Source organism: Amborella trichopoda, chromosome 3, assembly GCF_054954075.1.
Source record: "Amborella trichopoda isolate Santa Cruz 75 chromosome 3, AtrichopodaSantaCruz75HAP2 v2.0, whole genome shotgun sequence".
NCBI lineage: Eukaryota > Viridiplantae > Streptophyta > Magnoliopsida > Amborellales > Amborellaceae > Amborella > Amborella trichopoda.
The window spans coordinates 11,971,005-11,996,437 of record NC_142338.1 but is presented as its reverse complement, the minus strand read 5'-3'; the positions used below and the strand labels follow the sequence as shown (position 1 = coordinate 11,996,437).

The following is a 25,433-nucleotide window of genomic DNA, read 5'->3' as shown; positions in this document are numbered from 1 at the left end:
CATGCCATAAGATGTAAACAAAGGAAATATGTGGCATTAGGGCCACACAGTGGGCTTTGAAATAGAGTGTGAGGATAACTTCTCGCTCCGAACCCCTGAGCCGCCTGCCGCCAATTCCTCTCTCTCTCTCTTTATCACTGTCTCTCTAGTTCCAATACTTCTCTCTCTAGCTCAAATCCTCTCTCTCTAGCTCCACTGTCTCTCTAGTTCCAATACTTCTCTCTCTAGCTCAAATCCTCTCTCTCTAGCTCCACTACCTTTCTCTCCAATACCCCCTCTGTCTCTAGCTCCACTACCTCTCTCTCTCTCCAATACCCCCTCTCTCTAGCTCCAATACCTCTCTCTTCATCACTCTCTAGCTCCAATACCTCTCTCTTCATCACTCTCTAGCTGCAATACCTCTCTCTTCATCACTCTCCCTCTTCATCACTCTTTAGCTTCAATACCTCTCTCTTCATCACACACTCGCTAGCTCCAATGCCTCTCTCTTCATCGCACACTCTCTGGCTCCAATACCTCTCTTTCATCACTCTCTCTCTAGCTCCAATATCTCTCTCTCTCTTCATGTCTCTCTGGTGGAGAAGCCAAAGAAAAACTCGGTAGGGCGGGAGCCTGAAGTTAAAGCGAAAAGACCCAAAAGAAGGCGCAGTCCACAATCATATCAAATTATCATATTAAAAATTAAATTAAATTCTATGCAAAATGGACTAATGTAAAGCGCACCAATTTCTACTCCTCTCTCTCTCTCTCTCTCTCTCTCTCTCTCTCTCATCTATGTTGTTATTATTTCTACTCCTCTCTCTCTCTGTCTCTCTCTCTCTCATCTAAGTGTATTGTTATTATTTATAAAAGCGCGATCGAAACACCGAACGAGGGTTTGGTCTCGGGCGCACCACCACCTCCACCACCACCTCCTCAACTCTTCCTCCCCAAAACCAGACACGCATAGAGTAGAGAGAGAGAGGGAAGAGAGAGAGAGAATTTTTGGAGGGGAGAGGGCATCACAGGAGTAAGATGAGCGTGGATCCGGTGTCCAACTCCCATGGCAACCTCGACGCCCAGATTTCGCAGCTCATGCAGTGCAAGCCTCTCTCAGAGCAAGAGGTTTTCTTCGCTCACTTTCTCCATGAATCCACTGTTTTGTTGAGGTGCTTTCTCTCATGTGGAAAACCTAGGTTTTCTTTTGGAAAGAGGGTTGCTTTTCTTTTCTCTCTGGTGTTGGTGCCTTCTTTTCGCTGGATCCGAGTGGATTTGGAATTCTGTTTCGTAGTTTGAGTTGTAATGGGATGGAGTGAGTAGCGTTGGCCTTGATCCGGTACTTTTTGTCTGCTATTCCTTGTTTGGGGTTTGAATGGGGGAGCTTCGACTAGGTCTCTCATTTGTGCATCACATCTCGTTTCAAATCGTTTCTTTTTCCTTACTTTCTCTCCTCTTTCCCTCTCTCTCCCTCTTTCGTTCTTTTGTTCTCTCTTTTCTGTGGAGTATTTTGATTGTTGGTGTTTTTGGGAGCTTTTGTGAGATCAAGCGTTTTTGTCGTGTGATTTTGCCTTATAGGTTTGTTTTTCTCTGTGAAACTGCTGGGTTTTAACTACTGTATGTTGTAATTTCCTGGTCCTCATGGATCAATTCTAAAAGCAGTGATATGCATCTTAATATTGAAAAGGTATCTTCTTTTGGGGTATACATTCGTTCTAGCTAGAATGCACATTGGGGTTAGTGACTCTTTATGGCGGGGTGAGTGGTTGAATACTTTGACACATTACCATTGTATTATTCATCTGACATCTGAGTGCGATATCTTATTTCCAAGGAATTCGCAAACCATAAATATAACTGATGGAATCCATTGTATTAGTTTACTTATTTTGCTTATTGCTGAAAGCTTCCTGATAAATGAATCGACTTTATCATATGCATAGTATTCTATCGTGGATCCCCCATGATGAATATATAGTTCTTATGATATACAATTGTTGCTGAAACAGCAGTGCTTTTCTGTGATGCTTTTAAAGTTACTCTATAAAACTAAATTCTTGATGTTTGCATTTACTATTTCCTTCTATTCTTCTTTTCTCTCTGTGTTTATTATGGTTTTCCACATTTTGCGGTAAAATATTGTTTCTTTTTAGCTGCATATGCCACACACTAGGTTTCAGTTGGCATGTTGCAATCATCTCCCGAGGAATATACTTTGGCTTATGCAAAAAACATGAGCAAAGGCATTTGTGCTTTAGGGAGGATGTTTGGCTCATTGGGTTTGTTCTAGAAATGGGGAATCTAGTAAGGTATAGCAGAGCACAATATTGGGCTTGGGAATTCCCCTGACATGCCTGGGAAAAGTTTAGGTTGGTATCATGTATATGATAGCAGATATGAGTGACCATAGCTTTGGCGTGGGAATTTTTTGTGCTATGCCTGAGTGTAGTTTATGAAGGTATCATGTATGGTATAGAGGATAGGAAGGACTTCTTGTTTTGGTGTGGGGATGGGACTTTGATTATCTTTTTTCACCTTTTTATTGTATTGCTTCCTATAATTTTTTTTTTTTTGGGGCTTTGGTTTGAGCAACATAGAGAGGAGAGAGAATTGGATGGTCTTCTTCCCTTGATTCTGGAGGAGCTCAACAAAGATAGACGAATTAGCTTGTGTGTTTGAATCCCTTGAAGAAGTGATTTTGTCTTTAATGGAGCTCATGAGATTATTAAAAATGCTAGATTTTTTTTTTCTCCCTTTGTGGGTCAATTTGGATTACTCCTAAGAGCTATTTTGGGTGTTGCAGTGGGATGTCAATTTGGTTGCACATTTTGAATGCCTAAATATCACTCACTTCACATCGTCATGTTTGGTTGGTTACTTGGTTACCCCTTGTTTGCCTGCAAGTGAAAATTAATTTACATATTTTTCAAGATGCAGATGGCCATCTGTTGGATTTTCACTAATTGCATTTAATTGAGTGGTTTTGGGTTGGCTCTGCCATTTAAGAGCGCATGGCCAAGGTTACCTTCTACACACACAGTTGGTCTAGCCAGACTTGGAATCTGACCTTGTTATACTGTTACCTACACACACGGTTGGCCTAGCCATACTTGGAATCTGGCCAGGATAGTTTAGGGTCCTACACACATGGGTCGGTCTAGCTAGATGTGGAGGAGGATCTGGATAACATGGACCTATCTAGGCCTAGACCTGGATGGGATTGGATCTATTGGACTTAAATCAAACCTCATAGGTCCACTTTGAGGGTCCAAATTTAGATCAGGTCGGGTTGACCATACCCGATAAGAAGCCTATCATAGACCCCATTTTGCATGCATCTAACCACCCCAACACCCTTTAGGGTGGATAATGCCCTTGCCCACAGTCCCTCTCTCTAATCTCCCCTATACTTTCTTTTTTTGGAATCCGCCTCTCTCTTTTTAACCATCCCATCTATAGACACGTCATGGTTATGCTCCACGAGCCCTCAAAAACTCAGCTTGTCTCTCTCTAGATGTTGGTCCCATTCTTGTCCTCAATGTCCCTCAAAAACTGATAACAAAGCTACTTTCCTTTGTTTCCAATCTGCCCATGAATAGATACTAGAATATCTCTTTCTTCCCAATCCCATGAATCCAAGACCCAACATGCTATATCACATTCAAAATTGATGGCTTGTTTGCGGTCACAGTTTCATCTGCCACCCATCGAAGCCTAACTCTCAATAAATTGGCCACTTTTTGCCATCATAATCTCCAAGGCTCTTATTTTTTCTCTCAAAAAGACAAATCTTTCTCTCTCTAGAGCAACAGGCCCAATTGGGCTATATGGTCCATGGCTACCTGCCCTTCAGTTCCCCTATAATCAAAAGAATGTTGTTTTTAGCTCTTCGCCATCCAACATGGAGGGAAGAAAATGTTCGAGGTAGATTACCGAGATGATTTAGGTAGAGATCTTGGATCTTGCGTTTATTTCGACCTTACGGTGAAGAAGCAAACAATGACTTGCTTTTACGGTGTAGCCTGGTATTTTGCGAAGGATAATAACTCATATGTTCTTTTTGGTGTCGATGATTGCCTCTTGATGATGTGGGGTTGGGTCATGAGCCATATTATAACGTCCCAAATTTATGCAATTGGGAATTTCTAATGGCCTCCGAGATGTGGACTTTGTGTTTTACTTCACAAGAAACTAAAACCATGAAGTTTTGATGTTTGATATGGACCATGCTCTTTGTGCCGGATTATCTCAAGGTTTAACAACGTCTATGAATTCTTTCAACTCTTTTGCTTCAGTCTCAGGTTTTTGGGATATTTTGCTTCCTGTTTCAGTAAGCTTCATGGCCCTTGATATCCTTTTTTTTTTTTCTCTCTCCCTTCTAAGCTAGCGAGGGGATTGAGTGGGTATCCTGCCTATTATATTGATGTATGAAGAATGTACAATAGGTGATAATTACTGTGAAATTGTGTTTAAACCCAGTGTTTGAAAACTCGTCGAGTCGAATCGGACTCGCCCTGTTCGATACAGGAATCGGCATCCCCATACCGGTTCTACCAAATAATGCTAAAACGCCCGTGTCTAGAGAGGACCGGGCAATTCGGAACAGTGAATCACCTAGTGACGTCATGATTCGTGTGTCGCTACAGTAACTCACGCCCCGTGACATCATCCTTCACGTGTCGCTACAGTGTTTTCAATTCTTTTTATTTTTCAATTAGGTAATAACTTTTTTTCAGTGTTTTTTTATTTTTCAATTAAAAATTCAAATTATATGCCCCCACCTTCTTGTGTCATGCTTACGTTAGCATACTGACTTACCCACTTCACTTCCACGTAGCGTACTAGCATCCGCCGTTTATAAAGCTTGTTGTCTTGCTTATTTTATACAACCCTTTCATCCTACATCTTTTCGATGTGGGATAATTATATATGTACCTTTGCTTTATTCAACTTACATGAGGGTTCATGTGCTTTAATCCCACGTCTCTTTCCTTTTAGGTTTTAAGTTTTAACATATTAGTCCACGATTTTGTACCCCGACTGTGTACCCCCGACGGTGTATGCCCATCATGAATAAGAAGACTGTACGTCCGATGGTAGTAATTAAATTATATGATTAAAAAAGGAAAAAATTATTAGAACTAATAATTAGGTGCTCACCACCCCTATCTTTCACCAAAAAAATTTAAATTTACCTACCCAAATAAAACATAAAAATTCTATTAGGCTATTATCTCACGGGATTATTTTATTATATAATTAATAATTAATTGAGTAGTTAATTGAGATTAAAAATTAGTACTATCTCATAGGATATTAGAAAAACAAGAAATAATATTAGTTCTAGTTTATTGAATATTAACAAATATTAGTTTAGAGGATATTTTAAGAGTGAAAAATAACACTAACTCATGCCACTTTAGAATTTAATTCTACATTGACAACCAAATCTTTTATTTTAATTTATTTGCATTATAAATTATGTAATGTATTTTGTTTCCTTACAGTTGTCAATAATACATTTTAAGTTAGATGATCTTATAAGATGTTTTGGATTTGCTATTATTTGTGTAATAAAATACCGATAAAATGTAAACCAACAATTTCAATTTTAGTATATAGTATTATAGTTAGTTAGGTTGTAATAATTTTGGATTGTAGTTAGTTAGGTTGTAAATTTTTTTTTTTTTTTTAACAGATTTAAACCATAATCATCGATTTAAACCATTCTTTATTGTAGCCCATGTATGATTATATATTTCATCCACTATAATTCTATAATTTTTCTTCTATTTGATGTTAATTTAATGGTTAACATAAGTTCATACAGGGAAAGAACATCTTAAGATTCTCATATTTAAAAAAAAATGAAAGTTAATATGGTAGTACCCTCATTTCTTATTGGATTCCTAAAAACCAACATTTATAATGAATTTTAATAATTTATTTGGATTTTTTCTAAGGCCGATTTGGCCGATTTCCAATCCGGATCGCCGATTCACCCATCCAGATGGCTTTTTGTGGTGCCCGATCCGAGGCACTGATACGTTTTTTAAACCACTGGTTTAAACAATAGCCAATCCCAACCTAAAATCGCTTATCTGGATTAGGAATCATGCATGGGTGATTCGATCTTGGCCTGTATCAGCGTTTTATGAATATATATATATATATATATATATATATATATATATATATATATATATATATATATATATATATATATATTTAATATGTACTACTTCTATAGAAACGGTTAAACAACTTTTGTGGTTAGTGCTTCTTAATGTCACTCATGGGGTTCACAGTTTGATCCCTACGACAAGCATTTTTTAAACGAAAAATAATTTTTTAAGGTAAACATTAAAATAGGGTAAGATTTGATCTTGTGATCTTGAAAAACCTATCCCATGGTACAACCAGTACGCCGTTTCACGTTTAACATGGTAAAAGTATGAAATATAGATTATATATGCTAATTGTCCTTTGAAAGAAAAAATGCCAAATCCCCAATCTGGCCCCTATCCAACCAATCCGGATTGACGTCGGTGGTGGACGATTCCCTCCACCGATCCGATTTTTAAAACGCTGCTATAATTGATTCTTTTGTGTTCATCATTTGGTAGAGCAAACATGGTATGGGGATGCTATTTTTATCTTCCAAGCTATCTGCCTTAGAACCCTTTCAATTGCCTCCGATGTCAAAAAGGGTTATTGGGCACAAAGGTTGTTATAAGATATCAGATGTTGTCTTGTGTTTTATCTATCCGTTCATAAAGTTTATAAATATCAATTGGAGGGAGGCTCGTGAACTTCTTGATCAAGTGGGGATCTCAAAAGCATACTCTTTCTGAAAGGAATTTGGAGCTGAACTATGCAATGGCTACAGAAGGGGGGGGGGGGGGGGAGAGTTCGGATGCATACAGTGAATGATTGGCAGTATCTAGAGTGAGAATATATAATGTAGGTCTCTCGGGATAGAAAGTATTGGGGTGGGAAAAGAGAGTGAGAGGCTAGGCATATAGGAGGCTAGAGAGAGATAGAGGTGGTGTGTAGATATAGAAAGTACATGGTAGGTTAGGGGCAAGCTTCAAAAAGTCGGCACCTCACTGCTAGGCAACTAGGCTTTAAAAACACCTAGGCGGCACTTCGATGCAACTTGGCTGAGGGTGGAAACATGCCTTCGGCCAAGGGAAAAAAAATACTTTTCCCCCCCTAAAAAAGGGGGAAAAGGTTTTTTTGGGGGGATTCTAGACTCCCAAAACCCTATGCGCATAGTGCCACCTGCTTGAAAAAATAAAAAAGCCCCCTTAAATATAATAAACAGTAGTTAAGGCCTATAAAATTGATTAAGGCCCTTCTCTCTCTTGCTCATTGATCCATGTGCTCTCTACCTACAAGAAGAAGAGGAAATTGAAGATGGCCTCCAAGTGTTCGATGTGAGGCCTCTCTCTCTCACACACACATAGACCTATATGCTCTCATATAAGAAGAAGATGACCTCCATGTACTCTCTGTCTACCTACAAGAAGAAGAAAACGAAGATGGTCTCCAAGTGTTCGATGTGAGGCCCCCCTCTCACTCTCTCTCACACACACACATAGAACCATATGCTCTCTCTTTACGTATAAGAAGATAATCTCTGAGTGTTCGATGCGAGCCCCCCCTCCTCCCTTCTCTCTCGCTCTCTCTCAAACATGGTGCCTGAGCCTTGGGATATAACTATTAAGGATTCTGTAGTCATAAATGATAGATGGTTTTATGTCAGCATGTCTCCCACCTTGTTACCTATCTGTTACCATTTTGTTTCTGGTGAATACATATTATGATTATACTAATGCAGTTGTCAATTTTTTTACTTTGCTACAACCTTTCTATAATAGAGGCTCTTTTTCCTGATGTATAAACCTGACACTGAGCACTTTCCCCCGGTGCTAACACTGGCCAGGCACTTCATTTGTGTCCTCTATGACTACTTGTTATGAGGCTAGTTGGGAATTTATTCATACACTTATTTATGCAATTTTAAGGTGGTACCAAGTAGTTTATCAAGGGATTCTTAAGATTTCTAATTTTGAATCTCTCGTGGTTGTTATATTGTACTCATGTTGTGTCATCCAGAAGCAAGAGGCTGGTATTTCTTGTCATAGCTTCTGCTGAAGTATGTGTGGAATGGTTGTAAAAGATTTCTTAGGTCATGTTCTTTCATGGATGTTCATTTGATAGCATGGATTCATCAGCCCTCTAAGCATAGTTAGTTCAGAAAAAGTAGCATGGTTGTGTATACCTATCTTCGAAATTTTGAACAACAAACAAGGACGTCATTGAACTATAGATATATCAGGTATGCACCTTGGAAATTGGTTTAATGTAGGAAGACACTCTTTGTATGGTATTAAATTTGATATCTTGCGTTCGAGTAACACCTAAGGTCTTCTCTTTTATCACATTATTTCGCGAAGGGTGTGAGAACATTGTTGCATGTATATAGATGTTGCATGTATATTGATGCTGAGTCTGCTGACAATTGTTTATATTTTTTGTGATAAGTTCTAGTTGAGGACTTCACCCTCTATAAATTAATTTCATGCATAGGACACCTGATATATCTGAATGGTGTCCACATGCATATTCAGTTTAATGTGTTTCTACCTATGTTTCTGTTCTTTTTCAATACTTAGAAAAATGATAAGATGTAGCAAAATGAAAATTTTGTTTCCATTCATGGCTGTGGTCTATCTCGAGACTCAATTAGTTTGTCAAGTTAGCTGTCATTTTAACTTGTTCCTAAAATGCGGATGAATGGATTGAGATGAGCTATTTGATGATAGGAATTTATTGGCTTGCGTCAGTAAATAGTTACGTTTGTTGGGAATCTATTGACATTATTCTAATAAAGAATTTAGGAGAGCTCATTCTAAAAAAAAAAAAGAATTTAGGAAAGCTCATCAATTTTGTTGACATTACCTGGGGCCCATCATACTTTTGATGCATAAGTTATATATATATTCATCTTAAGTGTGACCGAATTAGACTGAAGTGCTTAAGGGTGAAGAAGCCACCCTTACGGAAATTAGAAACCGTGCGCTTATCACATCGAGAAGGACCTCATCCTAGACAAAGGCTCTGGGAAATTGTGAAGGCCTCCACACACTCTAGGGTGTCATGGTTTTTACATGGGTTGCCTACTAATTCAAATTGCCCACAATAGGCATGGTGTAAAAAACGGTGCATCCACATGCAATTATGCATCTGTTGCATGCAAAACTTGGAGAGCCATGATCATCTTTTTGTTAGGTACCCATGTAAGTAGTGTAATAAGCAAAATATATCCTTTGGAGGCTTGACCTTTGATATCTAACCTGAGGCCAACCCTATAGTGGGTGAAGAAACTGTTCTGAGAAGAATGCCGCCCTATGGAACACAAGTGATTTGAGTGGAATGGAAATGTGTGTATTCAAGGATGGGCCGTGCACCATTAAAAGTCTGGTGGGGAATCGTACTTGGAGAGTGAGACACACCATCAAGTCCAACTCCGCTTCTCCTCGAAGTAATGGCAAAGAGCTGTTGTATGTAGAAATAAGTAAGCATTCAAACAAATTGCTGATGTGCCCACACCCTTAACTTGAGTATTGTAATGTCTTGAGTGAAACAGGTACATCTTGTACTCCAAAATTGTAAACCTAAATCATTGCACCCCTCCACTTTCTTAGTGAAAGTAAGGGGCTGGAGGGACCCCACAAAACCCCAGCTTCTTGGCCCAAAGAATTACTGACATGAAATTCGTAGTAAGAAATGGCATTTGTAAAATTTATTACAAGTCTTTAGTTGTCGAAAACATATTAGTGGCTATTTTGCAGGGGGACTTTTGTTATAGTCACAAAATTGAGATTTACTAGGAATCAGATGTCATCTTTTGTTTTGAATATTTTTTTACTAATGCAATTTCAGAAAGAAGTTCATTATGGAAGCAAATGATAGATGCAAATCACATAGAAAGAGATTTTCATATATACAATTCCAAGCTGGAGAGATTTTCATGCATTATGTAATTTTTGTTTGATGATTGTCACTTTCAATTCACTGAAATGGTATTATAGATTAAGGTGATGGGGTCACTTTTTTGTCTGTTTTTTTTTTTTTTTAAGAAAGCTTTTTTGTCTATTTTGTCCATGGTTGATTTCCATACTGTGACTAAGTTACTGGTGCTCAAATGTTTGGCATATTTCTTCCCTTATATTACTTCTTGACTATTAGAGAAATGAAAGAATAAGGGAAATGGATATAAACGATAATGAGTTCCTCGTTACCTAAAACCAATATTTATAGGGTGCGAATGTAGAAGATGCAGTTTTTTCCATTTTCTTTTTTGTTTAACCTTAGCGATTTCAGAATTCAGATGCAACTGTGCCAGTGAAAGATATACATGGGTGTCGAATTGAAGGGTTGTGCAACGTTATGTTTTGATGCAGGTAAGAGTGTTATGTGAAAAGGCCAAGGAGATATTGATGGAAGAAAGCAATGTCCAGGTACAACATTTTTCATTCTCTTCTATGAGAAACAATAACTTTTTCCTTTTATTCCACTTATCATGTTTGGGCTTAAAGAGTGCTCGTGATGTTATTTACTGTTGTCTATTATTTGTCATTTTATTGGTCCGTATTTGGAGTTGCGTGTTTAGTTGCTTGAGAATTTGGGTGTTTCATACAAGTATATAATCGATTGGTACATTTAATTTGTATTACATATGATCTTTATTCCTCAGGTCTTGCTTTTATGATTTGTATGATTTTATTGGGGATCTGCAATATGGTCCAAGAAAGTCTTAAAGTTTTTGGTGCCACTTATATCACCAGTATAATTAGAAGCACGGTACCTGATATGGACTAAAATTGAAAATATAGACTTCTATATTCTGAATAATCATATTGTATGGATTGAGTCATATAAAGTGGTTAGGCCTCATGGTCATTTTTTCAGCAGCTTTTTGGTGGAATCTAAAAAATTTAATGTATTTTGAATATTTATTCCATTGCAATGCAGTTTTAGATTTTATGCGTTATTTTTAAATTTTATTCGCACATTGACTTTTAATCAGTGCAATCTTTTTGGGGTATGATTATACTACTATTTGTAACTTCTCTGCCAAGTAGTGATCCAAACCCTATCGCTTTAAGTTTTGAACTGTGCATGCTTCACAAGTGAATATCGTGTATGCTAAGGTCATTTAAGTTATCTACCTCTCCTGGTGGTTTTAGCATGATCAATTATGTGGAAACGTATATCTTATGCATGGCCTTGAATTTCTTGAGGGTGCCATTTCTACTCAATGTTATGGCTCCTAAATGTTTTAGTTTTTATTGCATTGGAAGTCGTAATTGTGCTTGCATTAACCTTAGCCTAGCTTGTCACAGGTTTTATGGTCATATAAATTTGCTGAGGGACAATTATTTTTCTCACATTGGAGAAATTTATTTGTTAAATATATTTAATTTCCTTTCATCTGTTTTGGTGATACAAGGTGCTCATATCAATGGGTATGTGAAATTTAGATTAGTGAAGTTTACGATAGAATCTATTTGCACTATATAACTCCCAAAGTCTTTAAACTATTTTAAATATTCATTACTCCTTTTCGGTATACAGTCAAATACCTCCCCGTACTCCGTACCCAGCTTGAGTGTTATAGTCCGTATCCGTATACGGAGCAGGCAATAGAGTAGTGCTCGTATCCCATCTTCAATGAGAGTGGACTGGAGCAAGGTTTGTTTCTTGTACTCCCCTCGCAATAGGAAAGAGTGGTCTAGTCTGTTCTGTACACCGCCCGCAGTCGGAAAGAGTGTCTATAATCAACTATGGCCAAATTCTTAGTTTATCATTGTTGCTATCTTGATTTGTTCCTGTGGAGTTCATATTCTGAAGTGACTGAGACGTGTTCTTCCATGTCAGTTATTTTCTCCTATAGGCGGGAATTTGGAACTAATGATACTTCCTTTTCTTTATGCACTACATTGATCGGAAGTTTTGCACGTTAAAATTTTGTTCTCTGACATTTTTTCAACAAATTGGACCTCCAAATTATTATCGAACCCTTTGAATTGTGCGGCTGTTTTTCAAAGGAGCGTATAAAAGCAAAATGAGGGTAAATTGGTTGAATATTTGGTAAGTTAGTGTTGGTTAATTTAGTGTACAAGATTTTAGAAAATTGAGTATGGGGGCTGCAAAGGGCTGAGCATAATGGACAAAATATGAACCAAGCTGCACAGAATTGATGTATAGACAGTGAGTTTAGGTCAGTTGTTTACTCGATTTACTTACAATGTGGTTCTCTATATCCTTTCTCTTGCCAATGCATCTGCATATTCTTTTGATTGTCTTCGTATGTGTTTGAAAGAAACTGTTACTTTTTGAGGCTCACTCTAGAATCCTGACAAAGATTCTATCAAATCGTCAAGGTAAGCATCCCCTTCTTTGGCCCATTAGATAATATTTGCTGACTTCACTTTAATCATGAGGGATCCCTGCTCCCTGCTTGTTCCTGCTTCGACTGAACCTGTGATTCCTGCTGGGCCAGAGAAGGATAGTAACACTGTTTCTCTTTCATTTTTCTGAGATTAGAGGGATCTCATTATTGCAAGGGATTACATATGTGGTTCTGGATTCTTTGGTACTAAGCCTCAGATTCTGGAAAATGTAGTCAGAATTTATTCTATTTTAGATGCTACGAGGGACATCCTTCCTTGTTGATATCAAATGGAAACTTTTACTCAGAGGTTGACTTGCACAGTTGCTTGTTTTTATGAAACTGGTTAACTTTGTTAAATAAAAATGAAAGACTACAAAAAGACAAGGTGTGGTAAAAACGGCAGCCCACAAAACGGGTGCTCAGATTACCGAGGGGGAAAAGAAGTACAAGAAAGAACTCAAAAAGGAAAATAACAAAAAGTAAAAAAAGGCTACAGATAAGAAAAGTGCCAAAAAAAGAGGAGCGAAGATCATCAAGAAGAGAAATGGTATACTAGAAGGCCTATAGAACGATAAGTGGAGAGAGTCCAGAGAAGAGAAAAAGAGCCCAGAGAAAAAAGTAGGCAGCAGATTCCATCGCTGAACTGCGAGAGGTCGAAGATGCCCAGTTGCGAGATCTGTTGGAAAGCTAGCTTCCGTGGGCGAAACGGATGAGAATATGATGCTGAGAACCTCTTCTGGCCTTCCCGTGCAAGAATACATCCCTTAGAGGTAAATTGCAGGAAGAAAAGAATAGAGAAGGGGAAAGAGGGAGTGGTACTCCGACGTGAAAGTAGAAGAGGAGAAGAAAAGGGGGGAAATCGAGCCACAGGAAAGGGCTCTAACTAGGAGAGAGAGAAACAACAGGTGAGGATAGAGCTGAGAGAGTATAGGAGGAGAGAAGGGGTAGAATAAAGAGGCCAGAGAGAATGAAGAGGAAGAGATGGGGTAGAGCAGAGAGACAAAAGATGATGAAAGGGGGAGAATTTGTTAAGAGTAGAGAGAGTCAAAGAGAGAAAGAAAAGAGGAGAGATGGAGCCAAAACACCGGATATAGAAAAGAAGGGGGAGGGAGAGAGTGTCTATTCCAGCATATAATATACATATACATATGTTCTTTCTATTTTCTTCATATTCCAATTTTCTCCTCTTTTTTCTCTCTTTTTTTCCTTTTGCCCATCCTGTTTTTTTGGACTACCTAAGACAGGGGAAAGACAAGAGAGAGAAAGGAAGCATAGAGAAAAGGAGAGAAGAGGGAAGCAGGTTGCAAAGAGAGGGGCTAGGGATTTTTAGCGCACCTATTGTGAGAAAAAAAGAGTAGGGAAGGTGTTGCGAGCTCCTTCCTTAGCAAGGGCATCAGCTACTGAGTTGGCCCTCCTAAATGTGTGTGAAGGTCACAGTTGGCATGTCACTCCATATAAGAGCAATAAGTTCAAAGGTGGAAGTCAGCTGCCAAGGGGGCCGTATGAGGTTAGAAGCCCATCTGATGATGTTACTTGAGTCACACTCCACTTGAATACCAGAGAAATGTGTGCGAAATCGGATAGTCTTCTTATGCCCTTCCAACAGAGCCCGAGCCTCGGTAGTGGTGGAATCTAAAATTCCAAGAGGCCCCGAGAAAAAGAGGAAAATTTCATTGGAGTTTGCTAGGTACCCCTTTACCCTAAAGGTCCAGGGGTTACTGAAAGATGCACCATCTGTGTTAAGTTTGAGGGCCCCCTGTGGGGGACGATGCCATAGGGCTCAGACAATGGGTGAAGGGGAATGTAGTGCCAGCAAACTTTGCCAGCTACCTCTAAGTTGTGAAAGCGAGAAGTGAGAAAATGCGGGAATGCTACTAGCCCAAAGGGAGATCAGAGAGATGAATGAATCTGAGGAGAAAGGACAATGAATGAAAAGGTGAGGGATTGATTATTCTTCCTGAAGGCACATAATACATCGGTTAGGAAGGTAGATTCCTCTCTTCTGGAGTTCTTCCGAAGTTGAAGTGCTGCCTTCAAGAGATCCAAAGAAAGGCCTGGACTTTATAGGGGATGGCCTGGACTTTATAGGGGATGGGAAAGGACCAAATTTTATTGAGGAGAGGGGAGGGATTCAAATTAGGGAGGGGAAGAGTAAAAAGAGGAAACAAAGAAGATGCCCGAGGGGTTGGGGGACCCAATGAGAGAGTCTTCTCTTGAGAGTAAAGAGAATATAGCAGTCAGCAATTGGAGAAGGGAGTTAAAGGTAGGCAATTGAGAGTCAAGAAGGTTCCTTCTGAAGTCGGTTCCCAGACAGAGAAGAGCCCCTGTGTTCTACGTAATGAGCTATGAGGGTTCTTGATTGGCAGCTAAGAGAAAGAGGGAAGGCAAATAAGGTCCAAGGTCCCCAATCCAAAGATCTTTCCAGAATCTGATTCTAAGTCCATTTTCTATCTTGAATCTAGTGGAGGCCTTAAAGGCAGATTTAGTCGAAGCAATGGACTTCCAAGCCCTGGAGGCTCAAGAATAGGGGAGCGAGGCAACCACCCATTATATTCGAGACCATATTTGGCTTGGATAATATGCTTCCAAAGGAGGGGATGGGGGGAGTGACTTATGGCCCTCTGAGGCACCACCGTACTTGCACAGTTGCTTGTTTGTTTGTCTTTTTAGTTTTGAGCATGTATAACCTGCCAGTTTCATACGTAATGTGGTTACCTGTGTTGTGCCTCCGATTTGTTTATTTTTCTGTTGATTGTACAATTATGATAACAACTTTGCATTTTGTTATAACCATAGATCTGGCTATGCATCAGACGGTATGAGTTCTATGTGAATTTTGTTGTTTCCCTGTTTTACAGCCAGTGAAAAGCCCGGTAACTATATGCGGTGACATTCATGGCCAGTTTCATGATCTTGCAGAACTTTTTCGTATTGGAGGGAAGGTATCTGTTCCCACTGCAGTGACATTTCTGTTTATTTTGTTCTGACTCTTTTAGTACATATTTTAATAATAATGAACAAGCTGCCCACTCAAATATATGGCTTGCGAATTGTCATTGAGGATATGGACTGAGTTTTTGGAGATCTAAAACCTACCTTAAGTAAAGTAGTGGGTTTTCCTTGTGTAGTCCTAATATACATCGTTTCACACACTCTGACCAATGTTGAAAAACTTGGAGGTGCCCAGGCATTTTGGGGGCCTGGCTGCCTGGGCAGTGCCCCCCCTGCATAGGAACAAGGGCCGGCCTGCCAACTGCAAATGAGTTTAGGTCCCAGGGAGTTCTTAGGGCAGGGTTTAGGGAGTCCTTAGGGCAGTCCTATCGCTCCAAAACCACTGAAACTTAAAAAATAAATAATCACAGACATTGTCTTTCATTACATTCACATAAAAAACATAAAAATAAATTCAAATTGGCATTTGGCAAATGGCAACAAAACTCGAAGTACATTATAAACTCTGGTGGGTGTGGCCTGGATATTCATATGTACCAAGTCAGAGTTTACTGCTAATACCTGCATATTCATATTTACATTGTGTATGCATGTGAGTCTTTTTTTCCTTACAGAAGTATCAGGTTCTCAGTCTGTTCTGTCATAGCATAACAAAAATAAAAATGTCTTGAGCCAGCTGGAGGGTTTCGGATACTAGTAGCTTACAGATAAATTGTTATATCTTCTGAAGATTCTGTTTCAGATAAAATTATGGGGCCATTTGGGATTTTTTTATCTGTATGGCAGTACATTTTGCTATTTGAATTAATTTGATATGGTTGTGTAGCTGAACCAATTTGCATAAGTTGGAAGAAGAAATCTAAAATTATTTAGTTCTCATTTTTTTTTTCTGTTACTATTTGTTTTGTTATATCAATTCATTCTTGAGTTTAATTAGGCTTTTATATTTTCAACCTTCTTCTATGTTACTCTTCATCTATGATTTCGGTATGCCTTTTTTTCTCAATCATCACAATACTGATATACTTGGCTTACAATCCCACTTTGTCCATTTAATGTAGAGCATGTGCAGTAAGATGTAGGAAATTTTGGAATACCTCGAAAATCTAATATTTTATTTTAAATTTATTGCTATTTACAAGATATTGATTGACGGATTTTGTCGCTCTCGTTGAGGTCCATTGCTTTAATGACTTTATACTATTCTTTGTTGTGTGCTGCAACTTCTACTACAATTTGATATTGGCTTATCCTGGAAGTTCTTTGTGATATCTAATCTTTCTATATCTGTTTGTAGTGTCCAGATACAAATTACCTTTTTATGGGCGATTATGTGGATCGTGGGTATTATTCAGTGGAGACTGTAACGGTGAGTATGAACTGTACTGCCCTGACCTGTTATGTGTGAATAATTGATAAAGGACAGTGCAGTACAAATAGATTGTGCATCTTATAATGGGCTGTGCATGTGTATTAAGGATGTGGTTCTGCTATGATACTACTTTTGGTCTTAATCTCATCTTAAAATATAATAGGTTCTGCAACTTCCCAAATAATTACTTTTTATGGATGATGGTTGAAATTTGTAACTTGTAACCATGTCAGTTTTGAGAAACAACTAGGAGCTTTTGTTGTAAATGTTGATGGGAGTGGGAGCACGTACTCTGAAGAGCAGGTTGTTGCCTTAGTACCAGGTTATTGTCAATTAAAGTTGGAGAAATTTAAATTAAGTTACGATTAATTCTAAATTATTGTCAGCACTTCATGTGGTGTTTTCAGCTGTCTTCTTGTGACAAATTTACCTTAGAAATTCAGAATGCTTAGCGAAATCTTTCTTTCGTTCGTCCCCTTGTCTCCTTTGTTTCTGCATGTTTTATTTCATTTTTTCTCATTTGTTTTTTGTCAATGTTGACATTTGTCCCATTGATCTTTTCTTTGAGTTCGTTGTATGCATAAGAGATTACATGCCGCCTCAGGCAAAAACCCTACTTTGGGGGGATTATTTGGATCCCAAACATTGGGGATGTTCTCTACTCATCAGATCTAAAAAATAAAAGTTGAATTTACAACCTCAAACTACCTGAAAAGGATCCTGCCCAAGAGTGACGTTCTGATATATATATGTGTGTGTGTGTGTGTGTGTGTGTGTGTGTGTGGGGGGGGGGGGGCGGCGGAAGTTTTGTGTGAGATGGACCTTCCATTTTTGGACGTTCTGATCTAGGTGTTATGTATGTATGTATATATGAGTATTCATTTGGTGATTCAAGCGTTTGATACTTTTTGGGCTTTAGACATGTCCCTTCCAATGATTTATCTTGAAGAAAATGGCATTTACTGTTTGGGAAAGAATGTATTACACTAGGTTTGCTTTTATTGACTGTCAGTTGAACTTCTTGTGTTGCATTTGACTTGAATCTTCATGTGCAGTTATTAGTGGCCCTTAAGGTGCGTTATTCTCATCGGATCACTATACTTAGAGGGAATCATGAGAGTCGCCAGGTGCACTTCTCTACTTCAAGTAGCACTTTATTATTTTGGTTCCTGTTTTTCTTTTTCCTTCGTTATTGGATGGATGTTTCCTAATACCGCAAGGGCCATTCTACTTATATTTTAGGGTCTGATTCCTGTAATTTTCAAGTGAAACATGTAGGATGCATTTTGTTATATTTCACTTTATATGTTCGTTTATGTTGATAAAAAACCCTCTATTTATTGTCTTCTTTTCACCAAATTGGTTTTGGGAGTATTCATTATTTTTGCCAGGTGGATTGTTTACATTTCCAAGTGCCGAAAATTCTGGTTTCTGGAGTAGCTTCCAGATTGCTATGCCTCTGGAATACTTGACAGAATGGGACTTTATTCTTTTGCAGATTACTCAAGTTTATGGATTTTATGATGAATGCCTAAGGAAGTGAGTTTCTTACAGTCTTATCTTGTTCTTTTGCAATTTCAGCTCTCGTCTTACTGTATGTCATTGAAGCTTCATATCAGAACCTATATAAAAATGATGGGCGTATTGCCGGATAAACTTGAAGATATCTTTGACAATTTGGTTTCTCTTCATGGTACCTTAATTCATGCTTTCTTGATTCTTGAACCTGAATGACTATATCACACTATTCTAGCTATTCTTTCTGATTCTTCAATAAATGTACTTTCTGTACTTCCATGAGAAATTAGAACTGATATGCTCACTGCATCTTTGTTAGAATTGGAACATTTTTTTTTAGATGCTGGTCATCTGAGTACCATTGGGTTGGGTGGTGTTGGAATATGTTTTGATAAAAAGTTGGACCGTCTTTATTCAATCTTGAGGCATAAGGTTTTTTCTAGTACATAGAGAGCTTATTTGGGAATTGTTTTGCTGAAATTATTCTATGGGTTGTCAAGATTATATCCCCAAAATTTGAGATCCAAGAAGTATCTCTAGTGTGTGTTTTGCTCGAGGAAGTAAATGAATTGTATACTCTACGGGAGTAGGAAATCTCTATCGGGTATAGTTTTCAGCAGTTTTATTTCGACTGAACTGGTGAGGGAACTGGTCTGACAGGTTGGTCAATTTAATTTTTTTTTTAAAAAAAGAAGAGGAAAAAAAGGAAAAAAGCGGGAACTTAAGGAAAAAAAACTAAAAAATGGAAAAAATCTGGAAAAACATGAAAGATGCATTAGAATGAAAAATAACCATCAACATCAGCCATAAGTCAGTAGATTCCATACTCTATTGATTAACATTGAGAAACATCAAATACGTAACAAATATATTGACTCTATTGATTAACATTGAGAAACATCAAATACGTAACAAATACATCGACTAAGTATTGAAGGCGTAAGTCAAAAGTCCGCAATCAACATTGGCACAATTGTATTAATGCTCATAAAATTTAAAACTGAAAAGGCCAAAAAAAAAATACTATGAAATGACCTCTTTTTTTTTTTTTTTTGCTTTTTGAGTTGCTTTTTATCAGTTCTTACTAATTTTAAAGTCGCCTTAAAATTTAAAACCAAAAAGGTGAAGAAGAAATTGTAGGAAATAAATTTCTTTTTATTCTGTTTTTTTTCATTTTCAGTTGCTTTTTACGAGCTCATACTAATTTTAAAGTCCTTCAAAAATCGAAACTGAAAATACAGGAAAAAAAATGCCCCCCCTTCTCTTTTTTTGCATTTTTCGCTTCTAATTTTTTAAGGGCAAATGAAAAAAACCTGTCTAAAATCAAACCAAAAATATAAAGAAATGCACATCAAATTTTCTGTAGAAGCCTGAAACCAAAGAACTGAAAAAAATTCATTTTTTGTTTTTTGCTTTTTCAAACTAAAAAAAAAAGGTTACTTAAATAAATGGCAAGCACTAGGGGGTTGAATAGTTTGTCATTTTGGCCTGATTTTGATATAAAAGTGCCCTGGTTTCCACTCGATGCCTCCTTTTTTTAAGTTAAAGGGAAAGAGAAAATTGCCATATCTTTCTCTCTTAAAAGTGTTTTTTTATCCCCTCCCCAAAAACACTAACCTTTCGTTTAGCAAAATGCCCCAATACAAACCCAAAGTGCCAAGGATACCCTTACATACTTTTTTAATTAAAAAATGGAAAACAAAGGTAAAAATGACCTTTTTTCTCCCCCACCAGGCCTGGCCAATTTTGGCCCTTGACCGGTGGACTGTCCGGTCAAAGACATTGGACCAGCTCCTCCTTCAGTCCACTGTGTTCGATGGGCTAGTCAGTCTAGGGGCCCAGACCGGATTTGACAGGTCGCCAATTCGCCATTTCCCTGACAGGTATGGTATAAATAAATGAAGAAATCTGAGGAAATGACGAAAATTTCCTTACACATTCGATTCAATGTTTGATGCTTATTCCCTCAATGTTTTAGGATAACTAAAGAAATATAACAAATAGGATAGTGAAGATTATATTTTTCTATAATGACAATAATAGCAATGATGCTGTAATACTTCTGCTTGACATTTATTCTATTGTTGCCATATTGGGTGCTCTCCCACTTTGAAGTTTTAGTCTCTGCTCTCTTCTCTAAGTTTTAGTTTCTCCTGTCAGAATAACAAATAAAGAAAGAAAATATAGTCTGATTGCTTGTTTCTAGTGTGACATCAACTTGGATTTGCTCCATTTAAGGATATCCTAGTAATTTGCTACATGCTGATTATTTGTAGCAATAGATCTTGTTATTTAATGATAAAATATATCCTTGTCCTTTAAGTTTTGGTCCCATGCAGCATTTGATACTTGTCTGAAATTGATCTCTTCCCATCTTTTGTGATGGATCCGATATCATGGTATCAGAGAGCACTGACATTAAATTATTCTGACTTTAATCTTATTATGCTCTCTATTTCTGTCCCTTATAGATCAGCCTCTGAACTATGAGAACATTGAACGGCTTATTTTAATCTGGATAGTCATGTTTGCTTATGTAAATCTTTCTTTCACGGTTACTTTCCTTTTTCTTTGTGGTTTTGGTGGATCTTTGTTAATCTTTATACACTTTCCAGGTATGGGAATGCAAATGTCTGGAAGATTTTCACTGACCTTTTTGACTACTTCCCTTTAACAGCCCTGGTGAGAATGCAAAATCTGTTAATTTGTACAGGGTGTTGTTTTTATATGTTGATTTTGGTGAAAGTTTCATGCAATTATTTTCCTATCACTTGTATCATTTTTGTCGGTGTTTCTTGTTTGTTGATGATGCGAATTGTTTTGGCTACTGTTTTAAATATTGTTTGCCATATGCTCTTCCTCATTTCACCTATTCTTGTGTGTATTCGTTTTTGGTATTGGCGTAGGCACAACCTTTTGTTGCTTGTTCTGGCGTTTTATTTGAAGTGATTTGGATACTCATGGAGTTATTAAAAATTTGTCCTTGATGGTGCAATCTGCTTTGTCTGTTATGAGGAATTCACATGTACAATGCATGTTTAGTGCTGGGAACAAAAAAACTATCGGGAAATCTTGAAACAACTCTTCCATCTTATGGTGCTCAATAGTATTATTGTACTGTAAAATATCATAAGCAGTTTCTAGTGTCATGAGAAATCTGTTCATAGTAATATTTTTCTCCTTTCTATAATAGTTGAAGTAGCTTCAGGTTTTTGTTACAAATTCTGGGGATATGGAATGTTCTTGAAGGATAATGATGCTTAGGGACTAATAGTTTAGAACTGGTAGGTCTCCTGCTGTAAATATGTTTAGGGTCTCATAGGTTTTATGCTGTCAAAATGTTCATTATAACTCTCATAGTGGTATATATTTGTCATGTTATCCCCACCTATAAAATGGTGATGTTGGATCCTCCACAAGATATTCATTATATCTCTTGTAATACGGTGTATTTGTGATGTTGTAACATGGTGGTATGGAACTCACCCAAAAATGGCGATCATGGATCCGCTTGAAAATTGTGATGGTGGCCTCTATTTGTGTATCTCATCTCATGCAAAATTGTACATGACCCATCTTTAATAATTTCACAGATTGCCCTGTTTTGCCCCTGTTTCTATCTTGCTTTAGTTTCTTAGTGGACAAAGTAATAAACTAGAACTCAGCTCTCATTGTTTTCTTTTTTCAAAAGAACTATATTTTGGTTCAACATTCAAGACATAAAGTTCACTTGCTTTTATATTGATTCATATGAATTCTAAAGGAATGCTCTCTTTTAGAGTTCCCTGTCTTCTTCTGCTCATGGTTCTAGTTAACAGAGGTTTTCTGCTAGGAAAATTTGAATATAAATCGGGTGACTTCTGAATTTTTGCTCTTCTGTTGAATTTCTGAACAGGTTGAATCTGAGATATTTTGCTTGCACGGTGGTTTATCGCCGTCCATTGAGACCCTTGATAACATAAGGAACTTTGATCGTGTTCAAGAAGTGCCCCATGAAGGCCCCATGTGTGATCTCTTATGGTCTGATCCCGATGATCGCTGTGGGTGGGGCATCTCTCCTCGTGGAGCTGGCTATACCTTTGGCCAGGTATGCAATTCTGTTTTGCATGCTCAAGGTGTGGTTCTCTGGTTCACCTATTGTATTGTTGTAACATCTAACATGCTAGTACTAATTAATAAAGGATATCTCTGAGCAATTCAATCATACCAACAACCTGAAGCTGATCGCCAGAGCTCATCAGCTTGTTATGGAAGGGTTCAATTGGGGCCATGTAAGCTTTCTATCTTCTCAGGCTAGATCATAGGAACAAAGTGAACTAGGAGGGATTATCAGAGTTTTATTTCTTTCTTGCAGGAACAAAAGGTTGTAACCATATTTAGTGCACCAAATTATTGCTACCGTTGTGGGAACATGGCATCCATCTTGGAAGTTGACGACTGCAAGGGGCATACATTCATTCAGGTCAGCTGAGATCCCATTCCCCTGGTTCTTCAGAGAGTTGAATACTTTCTTTCAATACACTTATCATCTTGGTCTCTCTCTGTATATTGGATCGAACAATTAGGACCCTAAACTTATGTGATTTTCTGTTGGCTCCACAGTTTGAACCAGCTCCAAGGCGTGGAGAGCCAGATGTGACCCGGAGAACGCCGGATTACTTCTTATGAAGAAGCCAGGTTAAGGGATGTTGGTCTTGCTGATTTTCTCATAGCAAGTGTTGTTCGATGCTGGGGAATTCAGGTAATATTTGAGATAGGTCATCTAAGTATTGGATTTACATTTATGAATTCTCGAGCCATTTGTTGGGCTTTTTGGGTGGGGCGGGAGAAAGCATGTAACATGGGCAGATTTTTAGGGAGGCTCCTCCATTTATTTGCAGTCAAAACTTTAGTCCTCTGGGTGGGGAGCTGCTGAGAGTAAGGGGTGCATCAGCATGTATCATTTCTATGAAACTTACTTCTTTTGTGTTTGTAGAGGGAGGAATTATATTTTTTTGTTAAATTTCTGTCTTCTTTCTCTTGTTTCTATTAACAGGCTAATTCGAGTGTTTATTTAAGTGATAGCCTTTCTCTTGCCTTCCGATTCTTCCTGTAACCGTAGATTACTTTTAATGCTTTTCTCATCTTCAACACAGTCAGCTGTATGTGCATTGGCAATATTATTGGGATTTTCTTAATTCTTTGGATTATATTAATGGTTAATTTCCGGGACCTGAACATTGCGTTTTGCAAAGGCTTGATAATAAATATTATTATCATTATTTTTTGGTAGTTCAGCTGTAGGATTCAAACTGTGGATGTAATTTTGCAAGTCCTTAACCAATCGGGCCCAAGGCTGAATCCTTGTAAGTTTAGATGTTTGTTTAATACGCTGTTTTTTTTTTTTTTTTTTCATTTGAATCCTTTTTATGTGATCATTCTTGGACAATGCTTCATGGTTCATGCTTGTAATGGATGGGACCCTTTTAGAGAAATAAGGCTGATGCCACAATATAATGTATTTTACTATTTTGCAGTGCATAGGGCTGTGGCATTTCTTTTCATGTTGTTTTCCTAGTGTCATCTTCACTCGCACCAAAAAATTGTGCTTTCTAGTATGCATGAAAATTAACATAAGAGATTGTTTAAAATAAAAATTGCCGTGTCTCGACGTTTAGCTAACCATATGCTTATACACTAGTTAATGGTCAAAGATCCTGTCAGCCCACGGGCTTGAATAGTATAAGCCCAATGGTTTAGATTGAGTCTGGATTAATCTGACAGTCACGACTATATTTGGAATTTTAATTTTAATATTTTTTTACAAATCTAAATCACGTAAAATTTGGGATGTTCATTTTTTTATTTTTTTTTATGTTTTGGAAAAACATTGACAATATTATTGCACCATCAATGCCAAATACATCATCTAAGAGTCAAAAGGACCCTTACCACAAGAATGGCACGAAAGAAATTAACGAGAAAAACAAACATGATATGTTAATACAACAATTAAAGTTGCAGCAGCAACACCAGCTTTAGCCAACTTATCCGCCTTTTTTAATCAATGCGCATCTAATAAAAATATTTAAAAAATGATTTATAAAAATTAAATGGATCAAAATACTTTTAAAAATATTCTTTTGGTGAATTATTGTTTTGATATTTTGATTAGATTTGCTTATTTTTAAAATTAGATACTCTAGATTTCAAATGATTTGATTTTGTAAAAAAAAAAATAATCTAAAATTCAAATACAAAATTCAATTGTGATGGGCCTATTGCTGTTTTAGCTAGCGGGCTGACTTTAGATTATCCTTTACATCAAAATTAACCAAAGGAACTCTTGACCATCAAAATTCAGCTCTCTATCTTTAAATAATGCGCCCACTTCACATCAGTCTATGTAAATTGGAGCTCCCTTATAGTTGCGGGATGAAAAATATAAAAAATTTCTATTATAAATAGGGAAATTATTATAAATATATTTTAATTTTTGTCATAACTTTTATAAACCTTGCTTACGTTCTTTTTCTTCAATTTTGAGCTTTTTGTTTTACTAAAATAACCTTCACGGTAGTCGTATTATCGTAAAGCATCATTATAGTATTTTCAGTATCGTAAAACTTAATCCATGTTATACGACATTTTATATACGGTAAGCAGTTGAAGTGTTATTACAGCATTCAAAACCTTACCCGAAATCTTTTTCTTCGAGTGCCGTAATAGTATCGTACCTTATAAACCCTACTTGAAACTTTTTTTTCCTTTACTTGTATTTATCTATTCTTTATCTCTTTAATTTTTTTTATATTTATCTCTTCTTTCTCACTCAAATTCTTTTTAATACTTATCTCTTCTTTCTCACTCAAATTCTTTTTAATACTTATCTCTTCTTTCTCTCTCTAAACGGTCAGAGAGAGAAAGATTTAGGGAGAAAGAAGAGGTAAATATTAGAAAGAATTAGAGAGAAAAAGAAGAGATAAATATAAAGAGAATTAGAGAGAGAAAGAAGAAATATATACAAATATAATCATAAAGTAGAAAATATCATTTTCTCATTTACAGTTATGTTTGTATTTATCTTTTCTTTCTCTCTCAAAATCTTTTTATAGGTATTTTTTTTTTCTCTCTCTAATTTTTTTTAATATTTCTCTCTTCTTTCTCTCT

General features: G+C 37.2%; 1 protein-coding gene across 1 annotated transcript; it reads left to right on the top strand.

The window, feature by feature from the left end:
• The first annotated feature begins 870 nt into the window (after window positions 1-870).
• On the top strand, window positions 871-23,461 carry PP2A-4 (protein phosphatase 2A-4). Its single transcript, XM_006842708.4, has 11 exons — window positions 871-1,104; window positions 10,449-10,505; window positions 15,301-15,384; window positions 16,692-16,763; window positions 17,822-17,893; window positions 18,265-18,305; window positions 20,900-20,966; window positions 22,180-22,371; window positions 22,466-22,555; window positions 22,639-22,746; window positions 22,887-23,461. Exons 1-11 carry the CDS (start codon window positions 1,015-1,017, stop codon window positions 22,950-22,952), a joined length of 939 nt encoding a protein of 312 aa, XP_006842771.1. The 5' UTR covers window positions 871-1,014; the 3' UTR covers window positions 22,953-23,461.
• Window positions 23,462-25,433: the final 1,972 nt, after the last annotated feature.

What these genes read in the sequence shown, in the direction of transcription:
- PP2A-4 (XM_006842708.4), top strand. Translation starts at nt 1,015, where the DNA reads ATGAGCGTGGATCCGGTGTCCAACTCCCATGGCAACCTCGACGCCCAG. An exon ending in TATGATGAATGCCTAAGGAA is followed by an intron (nt 18,306 to 20,899) that starts GTGAGTTTCTTA and finishes TACACTTTCCAG; the next exon opens with GTATGGGAATGCAAATGTCT. An exon ending in AAGGGTTCAATTGGGGCCAT is followed by an intron (nt 22,556 to 22,638) that starts GTAAGCTTTCTA and finishes TCTTTCTTGCAG; the next exon opens with GAACAAAAGGTTGTAACCAT.